The sequence below is a fragment of the Pteronotus mesoamericanus genome, unplaced genomic scaffold (assembly GCF_021234165.1).
Source record: "Pteronotus mesoamericanus isolate MK-2021 breed Mesoamerican mustached bat unplaced genomic scaffold, CSHL_Meso_final contig_2, whole genome shotgun sequence".
In the NCBI taxonomy this organism is placed as follows: Eukaryota; Metazoa; Chordata; class Mammalia; order Chiroptera; family Mormoopidae; genus Pteronotus; species Pteronotus mesoamericanus.
The window spans coordinates 15,266,962-15,292,174 of NW_026555084.1; the positions used below are offsets into that span (position 1 = coordinate 15,266,962).

The 25,213-nt window shown below is 57.3% G+C and overlaps 1 protein-coding gene across 2 annotated transcripts; it reads left to right on the forward strand.

Annotated features, from left to right (window-relative positions):
- Positions 1–1,117: 1,117 nt before the first annotated feature.
- On the forward strand, positions 1,118–22,078 carry PDGFRB (platelet derived growth factor receptor beta). 2 transcript variants are annotated; one of them, XM_054568184.1, is made up of 23 exons: positions 1,118–1,435; positions 1,583–1,628; positions 2,686–3,009; positions 3,529–3,795; positions 4,534–4,661; positions 4,777–4,945; positions 5,489–5,681; positions 6,369–6,484; positions 7,829–7,952; positions 8,378–8,589; positions 9,429–9,523; positions 10,464–10,596; positions 11,150–11,254; positions 11,614–11,724; positions 13,149–13,308; positions 14,361–14,521; positions 15,089–15,207; positions 15,479–15,601; positions 16,433–16,544; positions 16,960–17,059; positions 17,636–17,741; positions 18,592–18,824; positions 20,065–22,078. In XM_054568184.1, exons 1-23 carry the CDS (start codon positions 1,382–1,384, stop codon positions 20,246–20,248), a joined length of 3,375 nt encoding a protein of 1,124 aa, XP_054424159.1. In that variant the 5' UTR covers positions 1,118–1,381; the 3' UTR covers positions 20,249–22,078. The 2 variants fall into 2 exon arrangements, with proteins under 2 accessions (XP_054424159.1, XP_054424160.1); XM_054568185.1 differs by lacking the exons at positions 1,118–1,435; positions 1,583–1,628; positions 2,686–3,009 and having other exon boundaries at positions 3,682–3,829.
- Positions 22,079–25,213: the final 3,135 nt, after the last annotated feature.

Consider the following 25,213-nt stretch of genomic DNA (forward strand, 5'->3'; position numbering starts at 1 on the left):
TGGAGGGGCTGGGGCAGGACGGGTAGGAGAGGGAGGGGTGCATCAGAAGAGCTGGACTTGCAGGCTGGAGCAACTGGGAGAGGGGAGAAAGTAGGGGACCCTCAAGCAGGCTGGTCTGAAAGGATGGGACGAAGAAAAAGGAGAAGAGCAGGTTCACTCAGAGAGCTTGCGGGGGCACTGGGCGGAACCGAGACTGCGGGTCCACAGGCCAGGAGCCCTCCCTGTGTGCCAGCAATGCGCAAAAGCAGCGCTGCGAGCAGCGCACTCGGCAGCATCCCATTTTGAGAGCTGGAAATCGAGGCCCAGAGGTGGCGATGGCACAGAACGTAGGCCTGCTGGGGCTCAGACCAGGACGCCAGCCTCACACTGGAAACTAAAAAGGGTGAGGTTGGGGTGCAGTGGGGGTGACTTGGGTGTGGCCTGAGGAGCAGGCCAGGCTGGGCAGCCACTCAGCAAAGTCAGCAGACCCACAGCACCGAGAGGCTCCTTGTTGCCTTGTCACATGGTTACTGCCCACATTTCTTGCTTCGTGACTCCCATCCACTTCTGGTCCCCTTCCCGTCCCTGCCGCGGGGCAGACCCTGGCTGCCTGGCTGTTGGTAGCTATTTGGGATCCTTGGACGGGGCGGCCACAGGCAGGGATAGGACAAAGACTCACCCAGTGCAGTCTGTCTTTCAGTGAGTGTCCCTGCCCCTGTCTCTCTCTGTCTCCACTGCTGTGTGTCCTCTCTCTCCATCTCTCTGTGTCTTTGTCTCTCTCTACCTCTGTCAGCCCAGGTGTCTCTCTCTCGGACGAAGTAGGCTGAGTAACGTTGGGCAGGCTTCTTTTCCTCTCAGAGCCTCAGTTTCCCCACCTGGACAGGAGGGATAGCCTGGGGGGCCCTGACTCAGTGGTCTCCACGGAACTTCCAAGGCTTGCTGCACTGTGGGGCCTCCCCAGGGCCCAGCCCCTGGCCCCTCTTCCCTAGGCCTCCCTGTGCAGCTCAGAACTGAGTGAAGGGGGCCAGCCGTGGGGGTGCCCCCCCACATTCCACAGCCCTGACTCCCCCGCTTCCCTTCCCACAGCCGCCTCTACTTCCTGTTGTGCTTGTGGAGCTGTGGGAGTTCTCTGGGTCTGGCTTACCCCCTCCTCCTCCTCCTCCAGGCCTTTCATCACACTTTCCCAAATATTTGTCCTGGCAGATAAGAGCCTGGTATTGGAACTGTCACCCGGAGGACAGGCTCTTAGAGTTGGCAGGCCCCTGGACACCATCCCCGCCCAAGGTCTCTGTTTTGCTGTACATGCAGAGAAACTAAGGCCCAGAGAGAGGCGGGGGCTCAGCCAGGGTCACCAGAGAGGTAGAGGCCAAAGAAGGGTCCAGGCTCCTTGAGGCTGAGCCTAATGCAGCGGGAAAGGGCCTGTGGGCATGAGGGCCCTCTTGGCGATTGGACACAGGTAGGCAGCCTTTGACTTCAGCCCCAGGAGCTCCAAGGTTGGGTGGCCCAGGCTGGGGCTTACTCTGCAGGACCCAGGTGCGAAGATGGGTCCTTGCACTACCTCTGCCCACTCTGGGCCCTGACTGTCCCCTGTTTAATTCTGCAGGACACCATGCTGCTTCTGAGTGCCATGCGAGCTCCTGTCCTCAAAGGTAGGTAGGCTGGGGCATGGGTAGGGAGCCCTGGGGAGCCACTGTGCAGGACCCTGGAGTTGGCAGGGCTGGCGCATGCTAGCACCAGGGCCTGGGAGTCCAGGGGCACTGCTATGGCTCTCCAGCCTCAATTTCCTGCCTTTCCTGTGGGTCTCAGAGAAGGCCGCCTCCCACTGCCCACGTATCAGCTCACAAACCTCAGTGGATTCCCTGCCTGCCCAGAGCCATCAGCTCATATCCTTAGCTTGGCCTTCCACACCCCATGCCCCCTCACCAGTTGTCCCCACCCCACTCATTAAGAGCCACTCCAGCCTCCCATCCCTCCTCAGCACTCGCTGGTATCAGTCTGGCTGGTCTGCTTCCAGTCTGGGACTCCCCACCCCTGCCTGGATCCCCCACTGGCTGTGACCTCCCAAGTGCTGGCTGGGTATCTCAGCACACTCTTCCCTCACTCCTGCCTGGTACACGTACTCTGCTGTTCACGGCAGCTGACCAGGCAATCAATGGTTATTGGCAAGCGATGACCAGGCAACAGTTTACCTGAGGATGGCTGATTGGCTTGGCAGAGCACCTACCAGTCGGGGGTGGGGTGGGGGAGCGTGGCTTACAGAATTTTTCTCCAGGAGATATCAGCAGGGGAAGTGGAACCAATCATGTGACAACCCCCAACCGCAGTTCCTTTGAGTCCCAGGGGCCTCAGCCTCTCTCCTGCCTCAGGGTGCCCTACTCTGATCTACCTTGCCCCCCTGTCCCCAAACAGCGCCACCTCTGGGCTCTGGGCAGAACCTGGGCAGCTTGGGGCAGCTGTAGGGACGAGGCTCAGAAAGTGACCTGGGAAATAATGCAGGAACTGGAGGCTGGGAATTGCTTCCCGAGGATTTCCTGACGCATTCGTGAGAACATGCCCGCGGCCTGCGCGCGGCCCGCTCAAGGGCTCCAAGGCTGGGGTCTGAGGCACGGCGCCAGCAGGCCCGGGGGCTGGGCGCTGAGCGGGCAGGCCGCGTGGGGAGAGGTGTGGAGGCTCCGTGCTCTGACATCTGATGCCTCCTCCCCAAAGGCCAGGTGCTGTTGCTGCCCCTGCTGCTGTGGCTGGGACCACAGACATCCCCAGGTCTGGTCATCACACCTCCGGGGCCAGAGCTTGTCCTCAATGTCTCCAGCACCTTGGTTCTGACCTGCTCGGGTTCAGACCCGGTGGTGTGGAAACGAATGTCCAAGAAGCCCCCGCAAGAAACGGCCATGACCCCGGATGGCAATTACTCCAGCGTCCTGACTTTGACCAATGTCACTGGGATAGACACAGGAGAATACCTGTGCACCTATAATAACTCTCATGAGCTAGAGGCTGACGAACAACAAAGGCTCTACATCTTTGTGCCAGGTAAGGCCCCCAGCCTGTGCTCACCCCCTTTGCTCCCCTTCTCAACTGCGGGCATCTGGGGAAGCTCAGAGTGTGCTTTAGTGACATGGTAGAACACAGGCAGCTCAGAAATGCAGACGAATCAAGGAATCCAGCCCGGCCCAGCCCAGGAGTATGCTCACTCCCACCCCTTGGTGTGAATATCTGTCTGCTCCCTGCCAGCCCACCCCATGCCTGGCTCCCAAGATCTCTGCATTCTCAGCTGGTTCCAATATGCTCCCTCTTGGCCACTCCATCCCATCTGTCCCATTCTCCAAGCTCCAGGTATCAGCTGCCCTTCAACTTGTGGCTTTCCCACCCTGGTGCCACTCATATCAAATGTTAAAGCTAGACGGGACTCCCTGAGAGCATCCTTATTCTGTCATGGGAAGACTGAAGGCCAGAAAGGGGAAGAGGCCTGCTGAAGGTCACACAGCAACTCAGGGGAGAGCCGGAAACCCAGCTCCCCTAACCCTCATTTTTGTCCCTCACACCCGGCAGATCCCACCATGGGCTTTCTCCCTATCCCCTCCGAGGAATTATTCATCTTTCTCACGGAGGAAACGGAGATCACAATTCCATGCCGAGTGACGGATCCACAACTGGTGGTGACGCTGCATGAGAAGAAAGTGGATGATCCACTGCCCGTCCCCTATGACCACCAACATGGCTTCTCTGGGACGTTTGAGGACAAGACCTATGTCTGCAAAACCACCATCGGGGACAGGGAGGTGGATTCCGAGCCCTACTATGTCTACAGCCTCCAGGGTGAGCCCCCTTTCTGGCCTGATGCTCAGCAGAGGCAAGTATGACCGTTCACAGAGCGCTAGCCCTTTCTAGTCTACCGAGGTGCAGCTCCACCTGTCTCTGAATTGCCATTGCAGCCTTGGGAGGCAGGTCATGTTTCTCTATTTTACGGATGAGGAAACCGAGGCTCAGAGAGAGGATGGGATTTGCCCAAGGTCACAGGATGCGTTAGTGGCGGGGCGGGGCTGTACGTGGCGGCGGGCAAAGAGACAGGCTTTGGAGCCAGTTGGGTTTGAATCTCAGCTCTTCCACTTCCTGCCTCAGTGACTTGGCACAAGACACACACCCTTTCTCAGCCTGCTTCTTCTTCTGTAAAATGGGAATAATGACTGCCTACCTCATGGGATTATGGTAAAGACCACGTACACCTGAAGAGAGAGGGGACCTGGTACACAGTTACGCTCAATGCAGTTCCCCTGTACTTAGGTGCGTGGAGAGTGCTTTGATTTCCAAACTGTTACCCCTTCTGGAAGGCCAGCTCCACGTGGACAGGACTTTTGTCTGCTGTGTTTACCACTCAAGCCCCAGTGCTTAGAATAGTACTCGGCATAGAGTAGATATTTCGTAAATACTTGTTGAATAAATGAATCTTCCACAGCAGTCATCCCTTCCCTCTCTGGACCCTGACCCCAGCCCCAAATGGAAGTGCTGGGAGCTGGTGGCGACTTCCTCAGCCCTAAGCCAGTCTCTCTCCACCAGCGTCATCCATCAATGTCTCCATGAGTGCAGTGCAGACTGTCGTCCGCCAGGGCGAGAACATCACCATCACGTGCATGGTGACTGGGAACGAGGTGGTCAACTTCGAGTGGCTGTACCCCCGCGAGGAGGTAATGCAGGGACAGGGGCTGGAGTAAGGGCCAGGCAGGGGTGGTCACCTTGACTGGCAGCCTGACTTCCTGGATGCTTCCTGAGTTGGGGGACTTGCCTCACCTGTCCCTACAGAGCGGGCGGCGAGTGGAGCCAGAGACCGACTTTGATATCCCCTTCCACATACGCTCCACCCTGCACATCCCCAGTGCCGAGCTGGGCGACTCAGGGACCTACATCTGCAATGTATCAGAGAGTCTGTATGACCATCAGGATGAAAAAGCCATCAATGTCACCGTGGTTGGTGCGTGCCTTGGGCTCAGCCCCAGCCCCCTTTGGGAGCCGGAACTGCCCCCCGTCACAGCCCCAGGATGCCGTCAGCCACACTGCAGTCCACACCTCCAGCCACACTGCCAGCTAGGGCTGCATTTCCAGGAGAAACCAAAACCCAAACACAGGGCCAACCCCAAATCCAACCTTAATCCCATCTGGACTTTTCCCCTAGCCAGAACCCAGGCCCCAACCCAATTTCTAATCCCAGCCTTTATCCCAGGCTCAGGCAGCCCCATCCCCAAATTCATCCAGGCTGTAACTCATCTTAGCCACAATCCTGGGCCAGAACACGTCCAGTGAGAACTACAGTTCCAGCCTCAGTCTCAAACCTGGCCTCCAAACCAATGTCAGCTCCAAATTCGGCCCAGTTCCAACCCCACCCCCAGCCCCAACTTCAACCCCAGATGCGGTAGTTCCTAAAGCCTAATGCCAGGCCTCCAGAAGCCCCGCCCAACGAGGCACTGTTCCACCGGTGCCGGGGCGTAGCCCTGCCCCTGACAGTCGCCTCTTGCAGAGAGTGGCTATGTGCGCTTGCTGAGGGATCTGGACGCTGTACAGTCCGCCGAACTGCACCGGAGCCGGACACTGAAGGTGGTGTTCGAGGCCTACCCTCCACCTACTGTCAAGTGGTTCAAGGACAACCGCACTCTGGGCGACTCCAGCGCCGGCGAGATCGTCCTGTCCACGCGCAATGTGTCTGAGACTTGGTGAGCAGCTGCCTGCCCACCCCATTCTTGAAGTTATGGTCTGCAGCCACCCAGCAGCCTACAGCCTTTAGCTACTCCACAAACCTAGGCCTCTGTTTCCCGAGAGCTCTCTACGTGTCGGGCGCCCTGCCAGGTGCTGTGCCAGGCCCCGGGGATGCTGCAGAGAAAAGAGCACACGGTTCCATGCCTCCTAGAGCTTCCTGTTTAGTGGGGAAACCAGACACTGGTTAGATGACCACCAGGATGTTTAATGGTCCTTGTGATGGCTGGAGCCATCGGGAGGCAGCAGGAAAGCGGGATGAGTGGGGAACAGGGTACCAGGCAGGCCACCGCCACGTGTGCGTGGGTGGTAGCCCTGAGGTGCCGTATGTTAGGATAAAGGAGTGTCAGGCCCTTATGAAGGAGAAGAGATTTGGATGAGGGGGAAATGGTGCTATCCCTTCGTCCCCACCCCCCTTCCTCCTAACCCTCCCTCTGGGCTCAGTGGAGCTGCTTGTGTATAGGTGGGGGGACTCAGGAGACTAAACCTATGCGTGTGAGTCCCGGCTCTGCTACTGACACCTGTGTGGCCTTGGCAAGCCCCTCGCCCTCCCTGGGCCTTGCTTTTCGTCTGTACAGCGAGGGTGGGGAGGGCCGTGAGAGTTCTTCCAGCTGACAGCTGGGTCCCCCGGCCCGGCCTGCCCCCAGGTACGTGTCAGAACTGACGCTGGTGCGGGTGAAGGTGGCCGAGGCTGGGTTCTACACCATGACGGCCTCCAATGAGGATGACGAGCTCCAGGTCTCCTTCCAGCTGCAAATCAACGGTGAGGGGCCCTCTGCCCTGCTTTCCTTCCTCCCACCTCCCACCCCCACTTGCTCTCCCATCCTACATGGTCCACCCACCCACAGGAGGAACAGGAGAGGAGGCCCAGGACTCAGCAGACTGGGTTCTAGTGTGAACTCCAACGCTGACCCACTGCTCTGTGCATACACTGTCCTGGCCTCAGTTTCCCCAGCTGTACAAGGTGGCCATTGGGCTAGACTAGTGTTTCCGAAACCTCAGTCATTCCAGTGCCAATGTCACGATTTTTCCTTCTCACATACCACTTAAACCACACCACTAATTAAATAGATGTTTACTGAACGGCCACAGCATGTCGGTCTGCTCACGGTTCCTGAGGCCCTGCCTTAGTGCATCTTGAATCCTAGTGCCGAAAGACAAATACTCAACGGTAGGGGCAAAATCCCCAGCCAGCTGTGTAGAAGGTTAGAAGGTAACAAGTGCAGGGAAGGGAAAAGGAAAAGCTCTGGGGTGGGGTGGGGTGGGGGAGGGTTGAGAGTTCTGAGGGCAGGGGCAGTGAGGGTTGCACTTTTAAATAGCAGTGGTGGGGCTGGCCTCACTGAGGGGGCAGCTTCGGGAAGACTGGAAGAAGGCGAGGGCATTAGTCACGTGGCTGTTTGGGGAAAGGGCGACCCAGGCAGCGTAAAGACGGGAGAAATGGCAGAAGGGACTGAGTGGCCGAACAGCGTGACAGGGAGAGTGGGGGGAGATGAGGCCAGAGCTGGGGCAGGGCAGTTAGGGGCTGGGTGGGTGGAGACAGACTGCGTAGGTCCTCGTGGGCTTCTGTGTGGACTTTGGCTTTTACTGTGACTGAAATGAAGTCACTGAAGGGTTTTGAGTAGAACATCATGATAGTGACTTCATGTTTTGCCAATAGACTTTCTAAAAATTTATTTTGAAAGAGAATTTAACCTCTCAGTTGTAGATGGAGAATCACTGTACATGTCATAAGTATAATGCACTTGAATAAACTCCAAGACAACAAAACAATGCTGTTACATTCCAGCTCCATGCGCTTGCCTTCCCAGGGCCCTGATCCTGAGGCCTGCCCTCGCTTTGTTAAAAGGGGAGATTAGCAAGCCTCAGAGAGGTGTTAAGGACAGACTAGCACCCTGCTGAGGCCTCCCCTTTGAAGTACCCACAAGGGGAATCCGCCAGTTTTCACACGGTGATTCCTGGTATTTAATGTTCACCTGCAGACTGCAGCTCCCCTCTCCGCCTCGAGGGGAGGCTCTAGGCCACGCCCTCCTTCTCTGAGGGTCTTTCTCACTCACTAGCTGTCTTTTCTGACCTTCCTTCCTCTGGGCCCCATGCTTTCTCTGTGCAGTGCCTGCCCGGGTGCTGGAGCTGAGCGAGAGCCATCCTGCCGATGGGGAGCAGACTGTCCGCTGTCGCGGCCGGGGCATGCCTCAGCCGCATCTCACCTGGTCTACTTGCCGGGACCTCAAAAGGTGAGCAGAACACCTGCCCCAGTCTCCCAGTGTTGGCTGGAAGGACCCATTGAAGGTCATCTAGTCCAGCCCCTTCCTCTGGGCACAGTGTTCCAGGCTAAAGTCACATCCTAGGAGACGTGTGTTCGTGGAGGTGCCCTACATGACCTAAATTGCCACTTTTCCTTACCTTGACTCGGGGTCGTACCAAGGGAATGGATTTTTCTTATCAGGCTTCTCAATTGTGGGGTAGGAGCTCCCCTTGCCGGTCAGTTGGGAGACAGCAGGAGAACCAACTCAGGACCAGGCGGTGGGGAAGTAGCGGACTAGAGGCTCCTAATCTCTCCTTGCACCACAACCTCTTGGAGCTGCCTGCTTTTGGCCTCAGTTTCCCCGCCTGCAAAGGGCAAGGGACTGGAAGCTGACCAGGCTGGTTCACTGGGCAGGTGTCCGCGCGAGCTTCCGCCCACGCCGCTGGGGAACAGTTCTGAGGAGGAGAGCCAGCTGGAGACTAACGTGACGTACTGGGCGGAGGAGCAGGAGTTCGAGGTGGTGAGCACACTGCGCCTACACCGTGTGGATCAGCCGCTGTCTGTACGCTGCACACTGCGCAACGTGCTGAGCCTTGACGTGCAGGAGGTCATCCTGGTGCCACAGTGTAAGTCATCAAGCCTTAGTGGCCCCCGATGACCCCTCAGCCCCACCTCGAGGCTGCCATGCTTGTGACTGGGCTTGTGTGTCCTCAGGAGGCCAGAGCCAGCATGCCCATGGGCATTCGGGAGCCTTGTGAAACCCGCCAGAGTATGCTCCACCACACTTACGCAACAACACAATATTGGCACACGTGTACATCCACAAGTACATGTCTATAAACCACGGCTATGGATATCACTGTTTCCTTATGCCTGTGTGTGTACAATATGTGTATGTCCTTAGCCATGTACATGAGCTTGCCTGATCCTTGGGCATGGGTGTAAACCTGGCAAGTGTAGGTTTGTAAGCCATGTAATAACGCACAATCCTCAGATACATGTGTAAACCCATGAGTGTATGTCTGTGCATGTACATGTGGGTGCACAATCCCCAGACAAGTGTACAAATGATGCAAATACGATGCCTGTGCATGGTGCATGTCTGCAAGCTAGGAGAGGGGAGGTGAGCCACAGCCTGGGCGCCAGGAGCTTGCCCCTGGTCTGGAGCTACGGCAGACAGCCACATGAAGCCCTGTTAGAGTTGGAGGGATAAGGAGGCCAACAGTGACCTGAGTGGGGGCAGGGTGGGGGGTAGTTACTGAAGGGCATTTACAGGAGAGGCTGAAGGTGTGGCCCAGAAGGAGAGGCTGAGGGTCTGACATTATAGGCTGTGGAGGGGAGTGGGAGGGGCCTTCTATTCTGGGCAGGATGGGCGGGCAGGGATTTGTGGTGCCAGAGGTGGGATGAGGAAGGCAGCTGCCCAGTGCCGTGTTGGCTCCCAGTCAGCTCTTGTTTCTGCCTGCAGCCCTGCCCTTCAAGGTGGTGGTGATCTCAGCCATCCTGGCCTTGGTGGTGCTCACGATCATCTCCCTCATCATCCTCATCATGCTCTGGCAGAAGGTAAGCCCCGCCCTAATGGAGACAGGCCTGCACATCAGCACATCATTGTCTTGTGTCGACCCCTGTCCCCCGCCCCCCGCCCCGCCACTGTCCTTGGATCCTGCAGGGTCTGGCTCTGCCTGGGGCCCACCGCGGAGCTCAGGGGCATGACAATTGAGTGATGTTGGCTGTCTGAGCCCCCTCTGTCCCCAGCAGCCTGACCCAGGCTTAGGGTACCCTGCCTGCACTGCTCTCCTGTCCGGGTCCTGCTCTGATGTCACTCCTGCCCTTCCCAGACACGGGGTGCGGGACCTTCCTGGAGCACCATGTGGGCCCCAGGATTCTTCCAACTCTTACCCACAGAGACTCTTGTAGTCTACTAACTTCCATTCTAACCCTGTTCATCTGTAATTTCCATGTTCTCTTCTGAGGTTTCTCCATTCTGTGCTTGTGACATTTTAAGATTCCTGAATTAGCACTGTAGCACCCCGTGGTCTATCTTTCTAAGATTCCAGTCCAGTGATTCCAAGCACGCCATGGTTTCGCCATCCTACGGTCACATCTTCCTGAGATTCCTGCTGTGATTGGCCCCGCATGGAGAGGGCTGTCCACATCCAGCAGAGTGCCCCTGCCTTGTGTCACTTTCTGGGGCTGGGTGCTCCTCTGTTCCCATCTGGGGAGCAGCTAAAGCTCTAGGAGAAGCTGGGGAGGAGGTTTTGATGAGCTGGGCCCTTAGCCGTCAGCTGCTCCCCAGCCACTCCCTACCTGGGGCCTCTTGGCATCTGTTCCTGCTGAACTCATGAAGGCCTTGGCTCTATCGAGAACTTACTGTGTGACTTCATTATGCCCCTGCCCCTGTCTGGGACTCTGGGTCTCCTGCCCCATCTGTTTCATAAAGGCCTGGACCTAGTGGGCCTCAAGACCCCTACTGATGGCCCCATCCCTGATCTTGGTCCTGCAGAAGCCCCGCTATGAGATCCGATGGAAGGTGATTGAATCCGTGAGCTCCGATGGCCATGAGTACATCTACGTGGACCCTATGCAGCTGCCCTATGACTCCACCTGGGAGCTGCCGCGGGACCAGCTCGTGCTTGGTCAGTCCGGGGAGACCTCACAGGGCAGTGTGTGGGCTTGAGGGGGCTGGGAGGATTATCTGAGGTCTGGTCCCAGCTTTGCCATGACTAGCTTTGAGACTTAGGGCCCATGTATTGCCTTCTCTGGCCCCCAGGCTACCCCTCTGTAGTGTGGAGATAAGACAGTCCCCCAGGGATCATCCAGCATTGAGGTCTTATGATCCCGTTACTGTGTGAGATGGGACCCCTTTGTGATGAGAGGGGAAGCCTTAACCGAGGACAGGCCGAGCCCCAAGCCTGCGCTTAGTCTAGCTGGGAGGCTGAGGGGAGCAGAGGAGCTGTGCCCTCCTCTGGGGAGGGAGGAGGGCTTCCAGGGACTAAGATGGCTCAGAAAGCATCTAAGTGCAGATGGCTCAGCACTTAGATGAGACACCAGGGAGGACCGTGATTTTAGGAGCCTCATTGGAGGAGACACCTGAAGTCCAGGGTGGTTGAGGGATGTGTAGGCTGATTTCAGAGAGGGCGGAGGCAGCTTCCTGGTGGACCAGGAGCTGAGGGACCATCTCTACCCCAGGACGTACTCTCGGCTCCGGGGCCTTTGGGCAGGTGGTGGAGGCCACGGCTCACGGCCTCAGCCATTCTCAGGCCACGATGAAAGTGGCTGTCAAGATGCTGAAATGTGAGTTCTGGGAGAGCCCCCAACCTCTCCCCTCCCCCTCCCCACACAGCCAAGTGCTCCCAGAGCAGGCCAGGCCTGGCTCGGATTCGCTGGGCACAGGAGTACAGTCGTCCAGCAGCCAGCCCCACACCTGACCTGCTCTGGGAAAGAGGCTTTCTCACCTGCCTCCTCCTCTGACAGCCCCCTCCCCACCCTGCACCCTGTCCCCTCCTCCTTCCTCCCATCCTCTCTCCCCTCCCCCTGCATGTGGGCCCTCACCACCCTTGGCCACAAACTGGGGCAGAGCCAGGACAGGCTCCAGGGGGGCCTCCACCGGGCCTCAGTGATGGGGCCAGGCCTGAGGCCCCTCTCTCCCTCAGCCACAGCCCGAAGCAGCGAGAAGCAAGCCCTCATGTCGGAGCTGAAGATCATGAGTCACCTTGGGCCCCACCTGAACGTGGTCAACCTGCTGGGAGCCTGCACCAAAGGAGGTACAAACCCACTGGCCCAGAGGACTCTGGGAAATGCCAGTGGCCAGGGCTGGGCCCCTGTCCCCTTCCTCAGTTCAGGGACAGCAAGACACTCCAGTGGGAGGGTCTGCGCCCATCCTGCCCAACAGCCTCGCTGAACAGAGCTGGGTGGGTATGGGCTTCCCTGCCCTCTGGGTCGCCAGTGCCAGTGGCTTCCAAGTCAAGGCAGCCTCTGACATTGACCATTTTCATGATAGGTTTTTGAATTGTATTTATTGCTTAATGAAACCAAACAGGTTTCAAGTGTGCGACTCCGTAACGCAGCATTGGCATACTGCATCGTGCGCCACCACCCAAAGCCAAGGCTCCTTCCGTCACCATTTGCCCCGCTTTGCCTTCTTCTTCCCCCACCTCCCTTTCCCTCTGGTAATCACCATACTGTTGCCTGTGTCTGTTTTTTTTTCTTAATATGATCTATTTTAACAACTGTAATAAATGACAGCTTATGCGACACTGAGATGAGTTATGTCCTCACTATTGGAGACCACCAGCCTGCTAACTGGGAGCTGCCTTCACTCAGATCATAGAATAAAGTCTTTCTGACCAAGCGTGTTTATTTGAAACTCTGATTGCAAGTTAGGCTGTAAGGCTGAAAAAAAAAATTGCCATTTACAGCTGCTTATTGTGAGGTTTGGGATTTTCCTCAGTATTAGGCAACCAAAGCAAAATACAGAAGTATATTGCACACCCAAGGCAATTTATGTTTGCAGCGATTGCCCCATTTCACAATTTTTGTTTTTATTAATATCTTCAAGTTCCCACTGATTGACTTTAAGTCAATGTATGGTATAGGGTCCAGCACAAATAACATCCCTTTTCTATTACAAACTCTTTATTACAAAATCATAAGCATGTAATTCTGTAACATAACAATATCACACTCAAGCACACCAAAGAACACTTTACGTGAAATGTTCAAATTAAAAGTATAAATTGTTACACCCATATTACTGCCCTGCCAACCACACTCAAGCCGTAACGTGAAAATAAATAATTGCCACTGTTTACTTTATATACTGGGCTCCGAAATAAGCTTTAGTTTGAACACCTATTAACAACAGCTAACACTGTGTGGTTGTTAGGTACCCCAAACTGAGCGGAGCTGATAAAGGCATTATCCCATGAACAGCCCATGACAGCCCTTTGCGGTGGATGTTATTAGCCCCATTTAACAGGTGGGGAATGCAAGGCTCAGGGAAACTAATAATATCTTGCTCATGGTCACAGAGGCAGGCAAAGAACCTACGATTGCAGGGAGCCAAAGCCTCTTTGCCATTATACCGAGCTGCCTCTGCCACGTGCAGCCCGTCATTAGCCTCACGGCCCTGATGGGAAGGAAGCTCGAGGCCTCCCGGGGGACTGTCCCTGAGCTTGTCCCTCCGCAGGGCCCATCTACATCATCACCGAGTACTGCCGCTACGGCGACCTGGTGGACTACCTGCACCGCAACAAGCACACCTTCCTGCAGCACTACTCCGACAAGCGCCGCCGGCCCAGCGCCGAGCTCTACAGCAACGCCCTGCCCGTCGGGGTCCCGCTGCCCAGGTACCTGGAGGGAGGTGTGATCTGAATCCTTAGGGAGCCCCTCGGAGCACCTGCTTGCTCCGTCCTTGTCCAGTACCGGAAGCGGAGGCAAGGGAGGGTAGAGTGGCTCTGTTTTACAAGTCAGTTCAAGACCCGAGGCTTGGCCCACCCCACAGGGCAAGACAAACCGCTCATGATAATGGTGGGATCGGCTGCCACCTACCGGCTGTCTGCAGTGTGGCAGGCCCTGTGCTAAGCTCTCCCGTCTGCGCGATCCCTTCATTCCTCACTTGGTCCCTGTTTCCCTGTTCCACAGTGAGCACTTGGAGCTCTCTGGTCCCAGGCCTGACTCTATGCTTCTCTCCTCACTGTAGCTCTCACGCCCGCTATACAGCAACCTCTGCAGTACCCTGAGGTCAACATAGCCCCTTTCTTCTTCTTTTCCGAAAATAACATCTGGGTTTTTTTGCTGATTACAAAAGCAGTATGTATTTACTGCAGAGAGAATAGTAACATCAGAAAAGCATGAAAAGACAGTAAAACCCATCCTTGTCCTCCCCAACACTTTGCTCCATTCTCTGCCAGTCTTTTTCCCCGCTGCGGAGACATGTGGGTGCAGCCCCGCAGCTCTCCGGGGAGCTAAGGCTGCGGGCAGAGGCTTTAGGGCAACTTGCCGCCCGCTCTGGGCTGGGGCCAGGCCCTGGTGGGGCACCAGGGCTGCATGGGGCTGCGGTGGCCGCAGAAAGGCTCCTTTGTACACACCCTTCCTGTGACCTTTGTCTTGGGGTGATGTAACTGCCCCTTGACCTGAGCTCTCTGAGGACGCACACTGGGTCTCAGGTTATCTTGGCAGCCCCAGGACCCCGCTCAGGGCTCCCCAGGTTGGTTGAAAGGGCTCTCTCCGAGGTCATTCACATGACAGTGACAAACTGGAAGAAGATGAATCAGTGAGGGAGAGCAGAAATACCAGAGCGACAGGGGCTTGCAGGCCCCAGGGTGAGCAGAGGGGCAGGAGGGGGAAAAGAAGGGAAAGCCTGTGACCTCTCCTTCCGTGACATTCTTCTCACCCTCAGCCACATGTCCCTGCCTGGGGACAGTGACGGTGGCTACATGGACATGAACAAGGATGAGTCAGTGGACTACGTGCCCATGTTGGACATGAAAGGAGACATCAAGTATGCAGACCTCGAGTCCTCCAACTACATGGCTCCTTACGATAACTACGTCCCCTCCGGTGGGTGCAGCGTCCTCTCACCTGTATGGCCCTCATTCCTGTGCAGTGACACATTCTTTTCAGAGCCTTTCACGCACCCAGCTGGACAACAAGCTTGCGGGGAAGGTGGCCTTGTGCCCATTTCATAGATGCAGAAACAGAGTTGCCGCCTGCCCAAAGCTGCTGTGTGGTGCAGCCCCCATAGGAACCCCGGTTTCTGGGTCCAGAGGTGTGCGCACAGCCCGCACGGAGGGGAAGTTGGGGTGAGGGAGGGCCTGGCTTCCTGGGCCCTGGGGGAAGAGTGGTCTGCTCGGAGAAGGCTCCAGGCTGACCCAGTCCCTGAAAAACAGGCAGGCCAGGCTGAGCAAGGGTGATCCTGGCCAAATGCTACAAGTTTTTCTGGACAGTGAAGGCTCTGATAAAGTAGGAGAGGGTTCATCCAGATATTTGGAAATTGTTTTCCTTTCGGAGGAGACTTAGAGGATCGGTAGGCCTCCGTCTTGGACATTTGGCCTCCGGGAGCCGAAAAGCGAAGGTCCTATGGGCCATGACCAACATGATGGTGGGTGACCTTCTGCTCTCCTCCAGCTCCTGAAAGGACCTGTCGAGCGACTTTGATCAACGAGTCCCCAGTGCTTAGCTACACGGATCTTGTGGGTTTCAGCTACCAGGTGGCCAACGGCATGGAGTTCCTGGCCTCCAAGAATGTACGTGTGGTCACAGTGGGCAGTCGAGGTCATGGGGAGGTGGGTCACCCAGCCAGTGAGGGTCCTCCACGTACACAGCTCCACACACTGCCTTCGTCCCCTCTGGTGGGCGAGGACAGTGAGTTCCCTCACACCACGTGGCCCCTCTCACCTGCGTGGCCCCTCACACCTGGACGGTGATGCACATTTCCCAAAGCACTTGACACGGGGGGCCTTTCCCAACCAGTGTCCCCAAGGCCTCAGCTCCCCTCTCTCCCCACCCCGCCCCCAGTGTGTCCACCGAGACCTGGCAGCCAGGAATGTGCTCATCTGTGAGGGCAAGCTGGTCAAGATCTGTGACTTCGGCCTTGCTCGTGACATCATGCGGGACTCTAACTACATCTCCAAAGGCAGCGTGAGTACCTTCCCCCACCCCGTGTGCCTCCGGCCCTCCTGGTGCGCAGGACTGGGACTCACGGGAGATAAGACCAGAACAGGGCTCCTTGTGGTCTGACCTGCCCAGCAATGGCGGGCTCTGCCTGCCTCGCCACGTGTGCAGGGACAGGAAGGGAGCCACCAGCTGGGCACGGGATGGCAGGTGGCAGGGATGCTAAGGCATGTGGGGGTGAGCTGCGGGCTCAAATTTACTAGAAATGTCAGGGGCAAGGGAGCAGCTGTAATGGGTCCCTGGGAGTTTGAGGAGAAGCAGGTCAAATGTGTTGTCCCAAACGGTGGCAGGAGGCAGAGGAAGAAGCCAAGGTGACAGGCTAAGATAGTTGAGTAGATGGCAGGCAGTGTCTGGTTAAAATATGACCGTCCTGCCTCCCATTCATGTCCCCACTTTCCACACTGGGACAGTGAACCCCAGAGCTGGAGGGACGCTAGGCCACAGAGCTCTAAGGCAGCCATGACCGGAGCTGGGTGGCACCTTGGCACGTCCCTGGCTCCCGCTCCCCTCTGCCAACTCAGTCAGGGGCATCTGCTGGGGTCAGGACGGGCAGCTTGTTATGTAGGGGCCTCAGACCCTGGGGTTACCATGCCCCTGGCTTGTGGGAAAAGAAACTCAGCCTCCTGGTTCCCTGGCCAGCGCTGCGATGGGCATGGGACCATGTGCCCGCAAAAGTAGGCCCCCAGGGGCTAGTGAGTGAGAAAGAGTCGGGGCTGGGAACAGCCCGGTCTCCCCTCATCCTGCCCGGATGCAGAGTGGGGCTCAGCCCCCCTCACACCCAGGCCGCCCCCTCCACAGACCTTCCTGCCACTGAAATGGATGGCCCCTGAGAGCATCTTCAACAGCCTCTACACCACCCTGAGCGACGTGTGGTCCTTTGGGATCCTGCTCTGGGAGATCTTCACCCTGGGTATGCTGCCTTCTTCCCACAGTCCTCAGTGGCCTGGCCCGGCGGCCACCCACACCTCTCACACTTCCAGCCTGTCAGGGCTGTGAACAGACTCTGGGACAGCCATCGGGGCTCTGGTTCAAGTCCCAGCTGTTCTGCTTTCATACTGCTGTGTGTCCTTGGCAAGTCTCCTGCCCTCTCTGGGACTCTTTACCTCCCATCTGAGTACTGAGGGGTTTGGACGGTGACACCTTTAGGTCTCTAATTTGGGAGGAGCGGGGGAGAGGGTTGCAGTATGTTGAGAGCCGTGAAGGAGCCCGCATCTCCCAATTCCAAGGCCACTGCCCCCTCAACCCAGCCCTGGCGTGAGGGTTTCTCACCACTTCTTCAACGCCCCAAGCCTGTGTATCTCTTCTCTTGTCCTTGCCCCCGACAGGTGGCACCCCTTACCCAGAGCTGCCCATGAACGAGCAGTTTTACAACGCCATCAAGCGGGGTTACCGCATGGCCCAGCCTGCCCACGCCTCCGACGAGATGTGAGTGGCGCCTTTGGGAGGAGTTTTCGGGTGCAAACGACCCATAGCCAGCTTTACCAGCCCAAGCCAACAACAGATTTATTAGTTCAGAGACCTGTAAAAATCTAGGCAGGGCTGGCTCTAAGTGTGTGGCTGATTCGTCGGCAATCTCTGCTTCTGCCCCGGGCGTTGCTTTCCTCTGTGCCGTCCTCACGCTCAGCCTGGCACTGCCCCGTGGCGACTGCGTCCTGGCTGCTTTCACCACAGTTCCAGCGAAAGGCGCAGAGCTGACTGTCATGGGCTCACTGGGGTCACATGATCATCCAGAACCAGCCACTGAGCTGAGGGGATGCAAACTCCTACTGGCCAGACCTGGGTCAGGTGCTCACTCAGGAGTGGTCCTCCCCTGGACCCACTGAACTGGGGGTGGAGGGAGGGCTCCCCAAGGGGACATCCGAGTGTGATCATGGGGAAACGGCACCTATCCACCTCCCTTCCGCAGTCCTTCCATTGCTCGCCTTGCTCTGCACTGGGGGGCAGTCCCCATCCCCCTGTGCCCTGTGTCACAGGCACTGACCTCCATGTGCCTGTCTGCAGCTACGAGATCATGCAGAAGTGCTGGGAAGAGAAGTTTGAGATTCGCCCTCCCTTCTCCCAGCTGGTGCTGCTTCTCGAGAGACTGCTGGGTGAGGGTTACAAAAAGGTATGTTGGGGCAGGGTGGGGGAGGGAAACGGCGAGTTCTGGTCCAGAAGTCAGACACTGGGTACAAGGCTCTGCGGGGCCTGTCGGTGTTTGAAGGCCCACCCTGGACTCTCTCTGGGCCTCTGTTTCTTTGCTGGTACTAGTTAGTAAGGGGTGGGCTGGAGCTGGGAGCTCAGTTTATTTTAGCAGCACAGAGAGTTTTGAAGTGAATTCTCACATGGAAGCAGATGGGTTTAATCTTGGGTCCCCTTCAGAGGTTTGAACTTCCCCAGGCTCAATGTCTGCTAATGGCCTGATCACATGGGCCCCTTCTAGGCTCCGACGAGGCAAACTGGAGCCAGCTGGGCCCCAACACCCTCGCTGCACACAGCAGAGCCGGGGGGTGGGGGAAGTGTTCGTCTCTGCTGGCACAGACCCAGCCCTTTCCCTAGGCCTGCTCCTAACCCTGCTCCCACCCAGGTCTGCTCCCAGCTCAGGGACCAATGAGATGGAGCGGAGTTGTCACCATTCAGTAGTGAGGGATACCGAGGCCCCCACTGAACGGGGTTGAGGCAGAATGGGATTCCGCACCTGTCGTCTGGAGTGGGCCAGGTGTTAGGGTGTCAGATGCTGGTCCACTCACTGGCCCCTCTCTGGGTGGCCCTAGGCTCCCCTTGTCTCGTGAGGTGCCAGGTGGGAGGGCAGCTCGGCCGTGTGGCTTTGGGCTGTTGGCCTTCCTCTCTGAGCACCAGTTGCCTAATTTACACAGGACTCGAGGGGCTGGGTCAGAATCTGACCACTGGATGATCCCTAAAGTCTCCTCTAATCTGGCCCTCCCTGTTTCTCGGGTGCTCTCTGCCCCTCGGAGCAGAGGTACCAGCAGGTGGATGAGGAGTTTCTGAGGAGCGACCATCCCGCTGTCCTTCGGTCCCAAGCCCGCTTGCCTGGCTTCCACGGCCTCCGGTCCCCTCTGGACACCAGCTCAGTCCTCTATACTGCTGTGCAGCCCAACGAGTGCGACAACGACTACATCATCCCCCTGCCCGACCCCAAACCCGAGGCTGCTGACGAGGGCCCGCTGGAGGGTTCGCCAAGCCTTGCCAGGTAGCCAGGGCGTGCAAGTGTGCACCATGTGCCTGTGCGTGCGTGTGACTTGCCTTAGAAGTAAATTACCTAGAGTGAGCACTTATTCCTGCTGGTGAAGAGAAGAGAGAATCGAATTCATTTGACCGCCGATGCCCTCAAGGGGAAAGGGCAGGGCAGTAAGAGAAAGGATGGGCTAGGACTTATCTGCAATGTACAATAGCTGTTTCCTATAAAGGAGCCTTCGTAGGCCACTGCTCACCCTCCTCTCTGGGAGAAGAGGAAGAAACCCAATTAGCACCCCAGCACCCCATGTGCTACTGTGGGTCATCGCCAGCCCCGGGCCTGTGTACCACGCCTTGGGGCCCCAGGGAGCAGACAAGGTTGCAGGGGGCAGAGGTGCCTCCAGGAGCTCAGGCCAGAATCCAGACTGGGAAGGACATCCATGCTTCTCTTTGCCTTGGGATGTGGTGAAGTTAGAGGCTGGGGAGCGCTTTGGTGGAAGTCCCAGCTGTTGCCTGGACTTGATGTTCAGACAGGCCCCCCTGCCCCCCGCCTCAGCAGGAGAGAATGGTTCCCCATGAGGCCAGACCCACCGCCTAAAACAAGACCCAGCCCAAGCGGTGAAGTGGCAGGAGCCCCCTTGAGATTCCAGCTCCAGCTCAGCTGTGAGGCCCGCCAGGCGCCTTCACTATCTGTGCACTGACTGGGAGTGCGCGTGGGACTTAGGAGGCCCCCCCGGAAGGCCCTCCCCGCGCTGTGTGAGCAGCCAATATTCCGAGGCTCCAGGAAGGCTGTGCACAGAGGCGTTACGCTCAGGGCTCAGACAGCGTAGGGCGTGAGTGCTGGCCCTGGTTTGTGCCCTCAGACAAGTTCCTCTCTCTAAACTTCAGTTTCCTCATCTCTAACGTAAACACAACAGAGCGCTTCAGTTTGGAGGTTGTTGTGACGATGAAATGGGATAATATACACCCTCAGGAGCGCAGGAGGAGGAGACACTGGTGGGTGAGGAGTAAGCTTCGGAGCCTCCGGATCTGCTGTGAAGCCTCAGCCCCTATACTCACCCGCTGTGTGGTGCGGGACAGGGATGTAACCTCTCTGGGCTGCACCTTGCTCATGAGGCCTGCCTTGCCTCGTCTTTACAAGGATTAAATGAGCCAGAGGATGCGAGGTCGGGCACACACAGAGCGCCTGATTAACGCTGCTGTTACGTTACTGTGGGTCCCTCCCAGCCTCTCACTCGCGTGTCTTCTCCCTCTAGCTCTACCCTGAATGAAGTCAACACCTCCTCGACCATCTCCTGTGACAGCCCCCTGGACCCCCAAGAGGAACCAGAGCCAGAGTGCCAGCTTGAGTCTCCCGTGCAGCCCGAGGCAGAGCCAGGGTGGCTGCCGGATTCGAGTGGCCCCGGGCCCCGGGCTGAGGCAGAGGACAGCTTCCTGTAGGGGCTGGCCCCCACCCTGCCCTGCCTGGAGCTTCCCCTCTACCTCCCAGCACCCCACGTCTCCTGGCCTGCCCTGCCCAGCTGCCCATCAGCCGGGCTGCTCCCATCGGCTGCCCCCTCTGGAAGGCTTGGGCCCCTGCCTTGTCGCACCCCAACCCCTGGGGCTGGCTGAGGAGGCAAGAGGACCGCAGGGGCCATGACCAGCCCTCTGCCTCTGGCGAGGCTGTGTGACTTGGAGCCAGGGTTCTCCCAAAGGACTCAGTTGCCCCATCTGTGAGACGGGAACGTTGGGCTTGGTGGCCCACAATCTGGGATTCTCCCCCTGGCTGACAGGTGGGGAGCTTGGAATCCCCGGGGAGATTCTCTAGGTTTGTGAGGTGGTAAGCGAACTGTTTCTTGTTCAGCCGGCTACCCCTCAGGGAGCTGCAGCTCTCTCCTTGTACTTCCTCTGCCCAAAAGCTGGGGAAGGGGCCCGGGTATCCCTGGCTCCCGGCTGAGCCGGGGCCTGGCCTTGGGCAGCGTTGCTCCTCTCCCCTATGTCAGTCTTTGCTCCCCCAGGCCCGAGCTGGTCTGGGCCGCCCGTGCTTCATCGATGCCAGGGGCCGAGCCCAGTCCCGGGCATCCGGGCCTACAGCCCTGCCCCAGGCACGCGGGGCCCGTCTCCCCATAACACGTGCCTGTGTCCATGTCTTCCCGGCTCCATGAGTCCTGGGGTCTTTTTCCTCATCACTGCCAGTCTTATTCCACCCACCAGAGGCTCCGGGGCCAGACGGCCCCATGTCTGTGAGGAGTGCGTGGATGTGCCGTGCGAAGTGTCCACACATGCGGGCCAGCTTGTGGACTGTATGTGCTCCGGACCCACTGAGAGACCTGGCAGGAACCGCTTGCCCTCTGTGCATCCGTTTTCCCTGTTAAGAAATGAGTGGGTTGAGCTCATTGAATTCTGGTGCCCTGCCAGCACTAACATTCTAGAATATTCCTGCGGTTGCACACGTGCCCAGATAAAGTAAAGCCAAACACCCCAACCCTGCATCCTGGGGGTGAGCTGGAGTTGGGGAGGTTCCAGGCCACATATCATACTCCGGGCATTCAGGAACTGTGCCCCTTCCCCAGGCCGCTGGCAAGTCCCAAAAGGCCAGCTGCCCAGGCCTTGACATGAAGTGACAGTCTTACTCTAGAAAGCCCCAAGCAGCTGCCTCAGGGACACAGGAAGACCCCGGGAGCCCTTCCAGCACCCGCAATGACCTCGGGAGCTATCTGGGGCCAAGGAGGCAGACGAGCAAATCAGAGCAGCTGGTGCACCCACCATACCAACGCCTGCCGCCCAGGTCTATGCTGCAGACAGTGGACAGTGAAGGCCCCTGCGGGGCCCTGGAAATGACAAGAAGCCTCGGATGGGGAACCTGAGAAAGGGGTGCAAGAGGTGGGTACTCTGAGCGCTGCCTTTTCACCTGCCAGCTGCCCACGGGGCCTGGCTTTGTCCCTGCGCAGGCTCACCCAGCACACTGTCTCCACCAGCCACCCAGCTCAGCAGGCACTGAGGTGCTGAGGGAGTGAGGGCTGTGGCCCAGACTGCGGGCAGGGGGAGGGCTGGAACGGGGGTGAGGGAGGATGAGCCCCCCTGGGCACCCGTCCCCTGTGCTGGGTGGCACCTCTCTGCCCCAGGACCCCCGAAGCCTGGTTGAGGAGAGGGACTAGGTTCTCACTACGGTACCAAAGATGTAATCACCTAGGTTTACAAGTATTTTTAGGACTCACATTAACTCACATTTATACAACAGAAGTGCTATTTTATATGCCATCAAAATTTCCTATCTGTGTACCTTTTTTAAGGGAAAGATTTTAATATTAAACCTGGTGCTTCTCACAGACTTCTGTGGTCTCTGATGGGTTTGGGCCCCTGTGCCTGGTCGGTGGCAGGAGCGGAGTGGGGCCGATGGGACTCATCCTGGCCTCAGGGTCCCCACACAGGTCCCTTCAGCACTGAGCCTGATTTCCATCTGTAAGATGGTGATTTTCACGGCCCCCGCCCCCTTGCTAGTAGCTGGGTGGCCTAGACACTGGGCTTCAGTTCTCGAAGTTGGGAAACAGGGAGGTTCTTCGGTTCTGCAGGTGCCTGGCCCGGGGGTGGGGAGCACCAGTCACAGGCTCAGGAGCCTGGGCCCCTCCTGCCACCCCACCCCACCCCACTCCGCCATGTGCTTTGGCTTTGGCTATTAAGCTGCCCCCCACCCCGCCCTCCCTGTCCACTCTGCCCGTGGGCCAGATTGAGTCTGCTGCAGCTCACGAGAGGCGTCCACGGAAGCCCAGAGCCAGGCCCCGGTGAGTAGTGGCCCAGGAGGCGGAGGACAGACAGAACACCCAAGGGGCAGAGAGCAGGAAGAAGTGAGGAGAGAGGGCGATGGAGAGAGGAAGAGGAACAAGGAGAGGTGCTGGAGGCAAATGGCCAGGGCGAGGCCGGGGAGGGAAAGGTTCTGGCCATGGCTCTGAGGGCGGTCTTGCCAAGCCGGGCGGAGGGGCGCAGGCCTGGCAGCCCCCGCCTCTCACGGCTGAAGGAGTTCAGTGTGTGGGGCCGGCGTGAGCCAGGGTCCCGCGGCGGGCTGGCCAGCTCCGCACTGGCCGTGGGCTCCACTGCCCGGCCTGGACCTGTGGGACCCTGGCAGTAGCGTGGGGCCTTGGGCCACGGAGACACCAGGGCAGCAGGCCAAGGGCAGGCGTCCTGGGCCCAGACGGGAGCTGCCTGCCCTTTGGGATAGGTCATCTGAGGTGGAACAAGGTTTGTCATACTTTGGCCATTCCTTGCTCTCTCTGAGCGGAAGAAGGGGGATCTCAGCTTGTTTCTGGGGGAGGGGTGCCTTGTTTCGGAGCCACTCCCTGGACTGCCTCGCCGAGTTGGGGGCTGTGTCTGCCTCGCGGGGAGAGGAGCAGAGTGTTGGGCAGCGCTGACTCAGAGGCCCGGCCGCCAACTCAGGAGCAGCTGAGCCAGGCCAGGGGAAACCCCGGCCGAGGCAGGGCCCAGCACCCCAGGCCTGCCCTCCCGGAGTCCTGGCTGCAGAGAACATCCAGAGCCCATGACCCTCTACCTCCTGGCTGTGGTAGGAGAGGAATAAGCCAGTACTCGGATCTGCCCTGTAAAGAGAATAAACAACCACATTCCAGACGGGGATTATCCTCACCCTTGGGAAATGCGCCCATCTGGGTCAGGAGGCCTCGCTGCCCCCACCTCAGGCCTGCCCCGTGCTGGACCCGGGGTGGGTCACACCACGGCAGGCCTCAAGTTCCCCTGCGGTGAAAGGAGCTCATGGTACTATAAAGAGATAAAGCATGATAAAACGCGATGGCCACTTATTGAGCAGTTACTATGTGCCAGGGTTGTCCTGTTGTTTCCTGCACATTTTCTCATTTGACCTTCCCCTTGGCCCCCCGAGCCAGGCACTGCTCTTACTCTCATATTACAGGGGAGAAACCAGTTTAGGGAGGTTGTAAAGCGACTTCCCAAGGTCATCTGGTTGGTATGACAGGGATGGGACAGGGGCCTGGGCCTGGCCAACTCCCACGTCATTACTCAGGGAGGTAGAGCACCCAGCCAAGGTTATAGGGCCAAGGAGTGGGGAAGCCTGGGTCCCCACCCGTCTCCTGACTCCAGACCCTTCTGATACTGTGTCCCCAAGAGACAGAGCAGGAAAGTGCTGGGGGCGGGGGGTAGGGGGGAAGCTACGCAGTCGGGTGGAGGGCCCACAGCCGCCCAGGGTGCCCAGGCGGGCTCCTGACTCCCAACCTCAAGCAGGCCCGAGGGAACGGGTGAGCTGGAATTTTCCTCCCAGACAGATGAGCCACTTGGACTACACTGTTCTTCCGCCACCCTGTTCACTGCCAGGGTCCTTGTTCCTGGAAAAAGAGGGAAAGGCTGAAAGAAACTATCGCTCCTGGGGCCCTGATCCTCAGCTGATAAGGTGCCTTAAGATGCTGTGTTCCTGTCCCTTCTTTGAAATAGGACTCTGTCTCTAAAAGTCCTCTTTTATTTCAGTTTCTTATTCAGCAACTTAGTAATTAAAAATTACTTCTGTAAAACATTTACGCAACATTTGCCTGTATTCAAAATATCCATTTCCATAATATATAATATAGAAAGAGAAAGTCTTTGTGTACCTCTTTCTGAGGCTCCAGTAACATTTCAAACGCTTATCTTCTTTACTCAGCATCTCTGTGTGTAGGAATTTATCTCATAGACATCCTACCTCTTGCTGTTCATCGTTTAGTTGCATTCTTCTAGGGCCCCCCTCCCCTTCCATTCACACTAATATTTGTACTCTGTCTCTATAGCTATGTATATAGAGACAAAACTATAATTCTAAGCAAAATTACCACTGCCATTTTGCATCTTGTTTTTTACTCTACAATACATCGTGGACACACAGATCGTTGACTCCTACAGGCGTCCATTCATTTTGAGCGCCGCACGTAATATAAAAGCATGCCCGTGCCATCGAATATTCAACCAGTCCCCTATTGATGGATGTTTAGTGTTTTGAAGTTATAACTTACACTGGAATGGCCACTGTTTGTGAAGTGTGTGTATATTTGCATATTTACATAAGTGTTTTTGCCCCATGGGATAAATACACGGACACAGAGTTGCTGGGTAAAGAGAATAGGCATTGAAAATGTTACTGGAGCCTGAAAGTTCTCTTTAAAACACAAAATCACAGAGCTTCTGGGAGGCTGAGAAAAATCAAACATAAAAACGATGAAAATGACATAGTCTAATTCTAATGAGGAGCTCTGACCTCCTGGGAAAAGTCTGGGGCCTCTTCTGTTTGTTGAAAAAAGCCACAGACAAGTAGTAGACAGTTAAGAGGCGGAAGGGCTCCAAGGGACAACTTTCTGCCTGGTATGACCAGAAGGCCCTGGGAGACTTCAGACACAGGAACTTTCCTGAGATTCAGCTCTTGCAGGTGGGCTCCCA

Coding starts and splice junctions, on each gene's coding strand:
- PDGFRB (XM_054568184.1), top strand. CDS start 1,382: ATGCAGCGGGAAAGGGCCTGTGGGCATGAGGGCCCTCTTGGCGATTGG. Junction 4,946..5,488: donor CATCAATGTCACCGTGGTTG/GTGCGTGCCTTG, acceptor CGCCTCTTGCAG/AGAGTGGCTATGTGCGCTTG. Junction 18,825..20,064: donor GGTTCGCCAAGCCTTGCCAG/GTAGCCAGGGCG, acceptor TTCTCCCTCTAG/CTCTACCCTGAATGAAGTCA.